At 41.8% G+C, this 10,235-nt stretch overlaps 1 protein-coding gene across 1 annotated transcript; it reads right to left on the bottom strand.

The window, feature by feature from the left end:
* Positions 1-515: 515 nt before the first annotated feature.
* LOC143290109 (uncharacterized) lies at positions 516-8,192 on the bottom strand. The gene is made up of 4 exons (XM_076599398.1): positions 8,096-8,192; positions 7,331-7,442; positions 1,696-1,963; positions 516-650 (listed from the first exon to the last, which is right to left on the bottom strand). Exons 1-4 carry the CDS (start codon positions 8,190-8,192, stop codon positions 516-518), a joined length of 612 nt encoding a protein of 203 aa, XP_076455513.1.
* Between the last annotated feature and the right edge of the window lie 2,043 nt (positions 8,193-10,235).

The raw sequence follows: 10,235 nt of genomic DNA, 5'->3' as shown, positions 1-10,235 counted from the left end.
ACGGGACGTGACAGGACGGGACAGGATGGGACAGGACGGGACGGGACGGGATGGGACGGGACGGGACGTGACAGGACGGGACAGGATGGGACAGGACGGGACGTGACAGGACGGGACAGGATGGGACAGGACGGGACGGGACGGGACGGGACGGGATGGGACAGGACGGGACGGGACAGGATGGGACAGGACAGGGCAGGGACAAGACAGGGACAAGACAAAAATAGATAAGATAAAAAAAAATTAAAAAAACAGTAAAAAAAAGAACACCAACCCAAAACCTAAAAAACAAGAACAAGGAGAAAAGACAACTGCCACCGTCCTTTCCTCGACCAGGAAAACAAAACAAAACAAAACAAAATTTTAAAAAAATAGCAACAATGAGAATGTCTCCACTCATTTCCTTCCCAACCCAGTAGTTAACTATAGTGCTGTGTCCCTCTCTTCTCTCATATCATGTGGGGGCTGAAAGATCGAGCTGCTCGCACTACCAACGTGCGGTGCAAACACTCTTGTCAGTCCAGCACTGCGGGCCTCTGACGCTGGATGGCAGCCGCCCTGCCCACGTTCCCATTGGCCTGCAGCATGGTCTTCAGCTGCTCCGCTAGGTGCTGCCGCTGTTGCTCAGCTCGCTCGGTGCGTTCGTCTTCCTGTAATGGGAAGTCAGTGACTTGAACTCACTGTTCTAAAGATAGATGGATAGCTCCTTGGCCAGGAAAGCTGAAGCCAACTGGGCGCCATACTGACACTCGTATCCGGCTGTCAGTCCGTTGAGAAGTGGTCTGCTTACTGGTGGTAGTTTCTGAACTGTAAGCGTATATCTTCGATGAAATCGTGTTATGCTTGCTCCCACGACATGCCAAATTTGTGTCTTGATTGATATCTGCCAACAGTTATTTCAGGAAAACTGTGCAGTGACACATAGTGCAAACATGCTGTGGAGGCACACACAGGAATGTCAGATTAACTAACGCCGCGAGCAAGTGAAAGCTTTCCGTGAAGCAGTCATTGTAGCAAGCTGAGCACTCGGCTACATATGAAGTTACGCTTCGCGCTGTACTGACACAAGTAGCAAAATTAGTCTGACTGAACACTTCTACTGGCTTCAGTTAGCAAAGCAGCTCAAAGCATGCGCTATCCACCTATTTTTAGATCAGTGCTTGAACTGAATGAATTTTATTTTCTGAGGTAAGAGACAGGCGCAATAGCCGACTGGTTAAAGCGTTGGACTTTTAATATCTGAGGGTTCCCGGTTCGAATCTCGGTAACGGCATCTGTTGGAGAAAAGGTGGACATGTTTTCAATCTCCCAGGTTGCACACCTTGTATGATGGTCAGTTGTTTCCGACTATGACCATCAGAACAGCAGAGGAGGCAACTGCTTTCCCGACTATCTGGGCTAGAATTTGATTATAGCGGAGAGTGTCTTGCCCAAGTTACATCTCCACTCTCTCGGCCAAGAGGGTTTTAGGACAGTCGGCGTTGGGAAAGTTCCCTAAGGCTAGCTAGGCCCCCAAGACTACAGCACTATGAGCCAGTGCAATTTTGTCTCCTAGTTCGAGAGTCATAGTCCTTCATAAAAGACTAAACTGTAAGTGATTTCCCATTGCAAAATGAGAAACCATTGATAATACAGCTCTCATTTTGTTGTTGGCCCAACTGTGAACTTGCATCAATCTGTGATATAAGCACTCACCGCATTCTCATCCTCCGACACGTTCCCCTCCGACCCGTCCGAGCCCCTCCTCTTAACCCTCTTGGCGTTGGTGCGGGCGATGTTGCCCCCGTCGCGGGTGGAGAGGAACTTGAGGTACAGGGCCAACTTCTTCTTGTGCTCCTCGTGCTTCTCCATCTCGCTCTCGATCTCCTCGAAGATGTCGCCCTTCTTGTTCTTTTTCGAACTGGGCTCGTCGTCCCGAGGGGAGGAAGGAGCTTCTCGGATGTCCTTCACCTCGTTTTCTTTGCTGTAAAAAGTAGAATCGAAACGAAACAAAACGAAGTTTATTTCAGTTTAGGCCAAGGTCCCTCCTGAAGGGGGGGAACAAAGATACGAAACTAATAATGACATCATGCACCGTTAATATATGATATGTAGCTGTAAAGAGAAAGAGAGAGAGGTGGGGAAGGGAGGGGAGGGGAGGGAGAAGGTGGGGGTGGTTAGGGGGTCTCATACCACGTCATCATTGGTCAGAATGTCACATGTCTGTCTCAGTATGTATGTGTGCGTGCCTGCAATATGATTGAATGGCACAGGAAACGACTGATGAGCGCCAAATGGCAGCCGTCAGTCGGCTCTACCCAGGTAGGCAGGCAGCCTGTTGTGTAAATGACCCCGAGTTTGTAAAGCGCTTAGAGCTTGGTCTCCGACCGAGGGTAGGCGCTATATAAGTATTCATCATCATCATCATAATCATCATCATCATCATAGCGAACACCATCGACCACCACTGCACCCACAATCATCGTCAAAATCCTTCCCCTTCTTGTCAGTCGTCATCGTCGTCGTCACCATCGTCATCATCGATAGATATTGAAATATAAAACCCATGATTATATGAATTAAACATTTTGGTACTAAACTCAAAGACTTAAGATAAAATTTTCACAGCAAAGCTACCGGCGTTATTCACATTCAGTTTTTCACACATTCAGTTAAAAGGTCATTCATTGTGTATAGTCATTGTCAAACCACAGTCTTTGTTCTTTCTATGGTCTTCATCAGTTACTTAACTCGCCATCCAGATAACCGACCGTCCGTCAAACCACAGTCGTTGTCCTCAGTGTGTGCGTGCGTGCGTGTGTGTGAATGTACGTATGTGTGTGTGTGTCTGCGTGCATGTGAATAATGTGTGTGAGTATGTGTTTGCATGGGTGTGTGAGTGTTATCTTCAGTTTAACGTCTATTCACTATAAGTGTTTTTAGACGGAAAGGAGTAGTGTATCAGAGGAAAAATATAAGAAAAGGTCTAAAGAGATTGTGGTGTGTATTGAATGAGGTGTCATGGGAAGGAGAATATGTACATGCATGTCAACAAGTATTAACCTACAACAATGTAAATATAAATAACAACATTAATTATAACACATCAAAGGAGGATACCAACTGGACTGGAGTTTAAAATTTCCGAAAACATTCTAAGCAATGAATAATCATTCAAATTTTTTTCAGTGGCTAATGAAATATTGGAAAGAAAAGTCATCAACTACATCTTTTGGAATTAACTGTCTTATGCTCGGACAATGAATGAGTAGATGACTTATAGTTATTTGCTTACCGCATATACATTTTATATTTTTAGAAAATTTTGTACGAAAGGCATTTACACGAATTCTATACATTAGACTTGTAATTTGTCTTGAATGTGCTGCTGGTGTCAAATTTAGAAAATGTTTGGGATTGGCTGCATTTCTTTGTGTTTACACAACATTGGTAATATTGATTATTTGAATCTATAAGTAATTTCTTAAATCGATTTCTAGATACATTTTCTATACAACTAATGTATTCATGTAGATCTAACTGGATGTCAAGTTGTATTGCGCCTTCGAAATTACGTGCTGCTCTTCTAGCTGCTTGGTCTATCCACTCATTTGAAGATATTCCACAGTGCGAAGGTACCCAACAGAAAGTTATTTTAATGTCCTGTTTTGTCTGTTGGTGAATAATATGTTTTATTTCCACTGTCATCTCAATTCGCTTCTTTGAATTTGGAGATTTTATAACTTGTAATACTAACTTCGAGTCTACACATAATAAAATTTCACTCACAGTTTTCGGAATGTCTGAAATATAATTTAAGGCCATAAGTATGGCTATAAGTTCAGATGTGAAAATGGAATATTGTCTACCAATATAATATAATTTTTTCTATTCTAAATGAAGGAATTACAAAAGCCGCTCCTGAATTACCATCTTCTAGAACAGATCCGTCTGTGTATATTTTTAGATAATTAGAATATTGATTTTCTACATGGGAGAGCACTTCACGTTTTAACAAAAATGGTGACTGGTTCTTGGATAAATCTGTATAATCCATGTCAAAGGTAGCTTTACACTGCTCCCATTCAGGGACCGGTGAAAAAATAGGTATAATCTATCTGATAAAAAACTTCTAATATAATCATACATGTTGCTTGTGATACCGATATTTTTCAGTTTATATAAAAGTCGAGCGTTGCCACACTTGGTCGTATGCTTTTTCACATAAAAAAAGTCGCTAGTACGTTTTTTCGCATTGCAAACTGTTGCATTACCTGTGTAGTCAGTTTGACTAGATGTTCTGTGGAGGATCTACCTTTTCTAAAGCCAGCTTGGTTTATAGGAATTAAACTATGCTTCTCACAATACTGAACAAGTCTTTTTAGAACAATTTTTTCCATTAGTTTGCATACGTGCGATGTTAAGGCAATTGGTCGATAACTGTTTTTATCTGTTCTGCGTTTGCCCTGTTTGTGTATTGGGACAACAATTGATTGTTTCCATACAAGAGGAATGTCACCATCAGACAACATTTCTTTAAAATTAAGTGTAAGAAATCTGTCAAATTTCCAGGCAAATGTCTCAACATTTCGTTTGAAATTGCGTCTAAACCAACTGATGTTTTTTTGCTGCCGAGATTTGAGAGACATTCCATTATTTCATCATTTCTATTTATATATAGATGATTTACGCTCTCTGAATCTTGGTATATTTCATTTTTCTCTTGGCTTTCTCTGAACTTTCTATTTTCTTCTGACAAACCAGTGTTTCTACTATGATTACCAAACATGTCAGCAAAAACCTCTGCCTTTTCAATATTTGAAGGTAGATCTGTATGGTCAGTTTAATTGGGCACTGTGGTAAATATATTCCATTTTTCATTGTTTTTAGTTTTTCCCATACCTTTTGCATATCTTTGTGATTGAAAACTTCATTTATGCAGAAAGACGACCAGTACTGCCGTTTTCGATTGTGCGTTAAAACTATTTGCTTTATTTTTAGCCTTTTTCATCTCTAAATGATTTGGGAGGGATTGTACTTTTCAGTATATTTTGAATTTTGACTTCTTTTCTTTCTTTGCTGCTTCACAAGCCTCATTCCACCAGATATTACCAGAGTGCTTATGATCTTTAACCGATTTGTACTTGGGTATAGATTCATTTGCAGCGGTGATGACTACATTTGTAAATGTCGAATATAAACTGTTGACGTCTGTATCATTTATGTTGCTAATTTGAAACGATGAAAGTAAACTTGTGAATTTATCCCAGTTCGCATGTCGGTAATTATATTTTGGGATCTTATCCTCGTTTGGATCTATTGACTGAGACATTTTAGATTCAAGTCTTATTATTATAGGCAAATGATCACTATTAAGAGATTCTGTGTATGCCAGTCACAATATTGGTGCCAGATCTGGTGAGATTAAAGTGAGATCTATGGCAGTTGCTCTGTGCCTTGGATTGTCTGGTATCCGTGTTATTCTGCCATCGTTAAGTAGGTATAAAGAAGTATCTACAATGTTTTCAATAAAACGATTGCTAGTGATCGACTGGCAGTCTTTCTCCCAAAATGGCGAGTGTGCATTGAAGTCTCACGCGATGAGAACTTTTTTGTCCTGGTCTGTCCGTAATGTTCGAATCCACTCTGTATTAAAGTCATTTGGACCCTGAAGTAGGTATACAGATATGACAGTTAAGAGTGAAGAATTAAACTGGAATTTTACAGCACAAAATGAATATTTGGTATATCTGGTGGAACGGGGCTGGGGCATGGAGTGTACATGACCCCTTCTCGAATGTATACAGCTGTGCTGATTTTCTCATTGGTATCCACCTTTTGGTGTAATGGCGGAAAGTAATAGTGATCAAATTTAGGAAGTTTATCTCTCTTTACATTTAGAGATTGAAGGGCTAGCAACTGGTAATTATGATTCGCCAGATGCTGCACTAAGTGATCACAGTTTGTACCAATAGATCGACAGTTCCACTGAAACACATTTAGGTTATTGTCGACCGTCATTGCTCGAGAAAGTTCAGTGATTGTCTATTGTTGATCACAGTTCCAAAAAGTTAACTAATTTAACGCAACACCAAAAAATACATTAAACTATAATACAAAAAAAAAATTATATATATGTATATAATAAAAGAATCGGTAGGTTATGAATCAATATACTAAATGAGTATGTACTAATGATTATGGTGTTTAGAACAGAGAGAACAGTGTGTGTGTGTGTGTGTGTGTGTGTGTGTGTGTGTGTGTGTGTGTGTGTGTGTGTGTGTGTGTGTGTGTGTGTGTATAGAGAGAGAGAGAGAGGGGGGGGGGGGTTAAAAAAAATTCGAAAATGAACTGAATCAGGTTTGTCTGCTCGCTTGATTTTGCATACCTGTTCATAACAAATATGTTCACAGATTAAATAAGCAAAAAACGAACCTGTCCGATTCCTAAATAAACTGAAAGATTTCCATTCATTCGCCCTTGCATACCTGTTCTTCACAAATATGTTCAGAGTTTTGTTGTATTTGTATTTCTTTTTATCACATCAGATTTCTCTATGTGAAATTCGGGCTGCTCTCCCCAGGGAGAGCGCGTCACTACACTACAGCGCCACCCATTTTTTGTTATTTTTTTTCCTGCGTGTAGTTTTATTTGTTTTTCCTATCGAAGTGGGTTTTTCTACAAATTTTTTTTGCCAGGAACAACCCTTTTGTTGCCGTGGGCTAAATGCATGCTGCACACGGGACCTCGGTTTATCGTCTCATCCGAATGACTAGCGTCCAGACCACCACTCATGCAAGGTCTAGTGGAGGGGGAGAAAATATCGGCGGCTGAACCGTGATTCGAACTAGTGCACTCAGATTCTCTCGCTTCCTAGGCGGAAGCGTTACCTCTAGGCCATCACTCCACTTTTGGGGCGTTATCTCTTTTATTCCGAAATGAAGTGAACCAGACTTCATATATTCTCTTGGCCTCGTATACCTGTTCTTCACAAATGTGTTCACAGTTAAAAAATAAAATAAAATAAAAAAAAGAAAAAGAAAAAAAAAAGAAAAAAAAGAAAAAGAAAGAAAAAGAAAGAAAAAAAAAAAAAAAAAAGAAAAAAAAAAGAAGAAAAAAAAAAGATAAATAATAATGAAAAAAAAAAGTCTGATTTCGAAATGAACTGAACAGACTTTTATTCACTTAGCATTACGTACCTGTTCTTAAAAAAAAAATAAAAAAAACACACAAAAAAACACAGCTGTTTTTTATTTAGAAAAAAAAGAAGAAAAAAAAAGGAAGAAAAAAAAAGAAAAAAGAATCTGCTTGCTTCTGAAATGAAGTGCAGCAGATGAAATTCTCCACTCACTTGGCCTTGTACCTCTTGACCAGACAGACGATGACTAGCAGGACGATGAAGGGGCCGAAGACAGCGAAGGCCAGGGCCAGGTTGGGCAGTCCGTCCACCATGCCGTGATCCCCTGGGGATGCACACATGGACACACAGATACAGAGATACACACACACACAGACACATAGACAAAGACACGCAGATATACACAGACACACACAGAGATACGCATATACATATACATATATACATGCATGCATGCACGCACGCACACACGCATGCACACCCACACGCACGCAAACATACACACACACACACACACACACACACACACTGCCCCCCCCCCCCCCCCCCCCCCTCCCCACACACACACACACATACACACACACACACACACATCACAGACATACGAACAAACACTCCCTCACACACTAAAATGCATCCCCTCACACACACACACACACACACACACACACACGTTGTCTCTCCCTATTCACCCTCCACACGTACACACACTTTTACCCCCACCCCCTCCCACAACCCCTACCCCCACGGGGTTTTTTTGTTGTTGTTTTTTTTTTTTTTTGTGTCTAATATCACTTCAAGTGGAAAGACGTTAAACTGAAGACGAACACACACACACACACACACACACACACACACATCAAACCCACCTAAACCTTTCACCACCACAACACATCCCCACTCGCTCCTACTGTCCCCCCCCCCCCCCACCCCACCTACCCCCCTCCCCAACACCACCCCGTCCCCCCCGCCATGTACCTGATAGGAACTGCTGGTAGAGCACACTGTCCTGGGAGGCGGTGCCATTACAGCGGACCCCAGGGATGAGGGGCAGGAAGAGGAGGGGCTGGAGCATGGTTCTTGCTGTGTCCTACTCCCTACTCCCTAAGGGTGTGTCTGTTGTGTGACCCTGTCAGTGTGCCTGTGGTCACAGAGGCAGCCACCAGAGGCCCAGCCCTCACTGTAACCTGTGCGAAATCCATCATCATCATCATCATCATCATCATCATGTTACTACTACCTCCACCACTACTACTATTTGTATTACTATTATTATTATTACTACTACTACTACTATTTATGATGATAATAATGATGATGATAATCAGTTGTAGCAGCAGCAGCAGCAGTAGTAGTAACAGGAGCAGCAGTAACAGTAACAGTAGCAGCAGCAGTAGCAGTGGGAGTAGTAGTAGTAGCAACAGCAGCAATAGTAGCAGTAACAGTAGTAGTAGTAGCAGCGGCCGCAGTAGCAGTTGTAGAAGTTGTAGCAGCAGCAGCAGCAGTAGTAGTAACAGCAGCAACAGTAGCAGTAACAGCAGCAGCGGCAGTAACAGTAGTAGTGGTAGTAGCAGCAGCAGTAGTAGTATTAATTGTTGTTGTAGTTGTTGCTGTTGTTGTATTTTTTATTATTTAAAAAATAATGATAATGATAACGGTGATTGTTGATGTTGTTATTGTGATGATGGTGATCATTGTTATTGATTTAAAAAAAACAAAAAACAAAACAGATTTCCAAACTAGTTTTAATTAGCATAATGTAATAAGTGATAACACGCAAGCCAAGGATATGTTGTGGATAATGATGTATTTCTGTAACGCTCATTGAACACACACACACACACACACACACGCACACACACACACACACACACGCATACACACACACACACACACACACACGCGCGCGCGCGCGCACGCACACACACACACACACACACACACACACACACACACACACAAACAAACAAACAAATAGAAAGAAAAAAAAAGAGGGGGAGTAAAAGAGGGGGGGAAGAGAGAGAGAGAGAGAAAGAGAGAGAGAGAGAGAGAGAGAGAGAGAGAGAGAGAGAGAAAGATGGAGATAGTCAGATACAGAGATATAAAGAAGAGAGACAGACAGAAACAGACAGAGACAGACAGACAGATAGAGACAGACAGACAGAGACAGACAGACAGACAGACAGACACAGACAGACAGACAGACAGACACAGACAGACAGACACAGACAGACAGACAGACAGACACAGACAGACAGACAGAGACAGACAGAGAGACAGACAGACAGAGACAGACACAGACAGACACAGACAGACAGACAGTCACAGAGTCTGGGTCTGAGGGGGTTGGGTGGTGGGGGGGGGGGTGTTGAGTGACATAGCAGATAATGATTGATAATATATATATGATAGTCAGTCGTGTCCGACTATGACCATCAGAACAGCAGAGGAGGCAACTGCTGTTCCGACTATTTGGGCTAGAATTTGATTATAGTGGAGAGTGTCTTGCCCAAGTTACATCCCCACTCTCTCAGCCAAGAGGGTTTTAGGACAGTCGGTGTTGGGATGGTTCCCAAAGGCCAACCAGCCCACAAGGCTGCAGCACTAAGAGCCAGTGCAATGTTGCCTCCTAGTTTGAGAGTCATAGTCCTTCACAAAAGACTAAGCTGTGAATGACTTCCCACTGACTGGAGAAACCATTGATAATACAGCTCTCACTTTGCTGTTGACCCAAATGTAAACTTATGTCAATCTGTGATATAAGCCGAGTGTTGGGCCTGATTGATAATAATCATCATGTACAAGACGATGTACACACCAGCTGTGCGTGGCTGAGACAGAGTTGTTCAATGACTGACTCTCTCTCTCTCTCTCTCTCTCAGGTGGACGACAGGCCTAGGATTTCCACTGAATCTAAGCAAGATCAAAACAAAGGCCTATATCAAACAAACAGACCATGAAAACCAAACCAATGAGACTTTACCTTTTAAATTATCCGGACAAGACAATGTGGCCGTCCAACTTCTGTTCCAAGCGATAGTTTTTAATTTATCACCTGCTCAAAATCTGATATCCAAGTCACAAAACACTGCAAGCGCCATTTTAGAAAATCCTTTAC

The sequence above is a fragment of the Babylonia areolata genome, chromosome 15 (genome assembly GCF_041734735.1).
Source record: "Babylonia areolata isolate BAREFJ2019XMU chromosome 15, ASM4173473v1, whole genome shotgun sequence".
NCBI classification, from domain to species: domain Eukaryota; kingdom Metazoa; phylum Mollusca; class Gastropoda; order Neogastropoda; family Buccinidae; genus Babylonia; species Babylonia areolata.
This window is presented reverse-complemented; position numbering and strand designations above follow the sequence as displayed.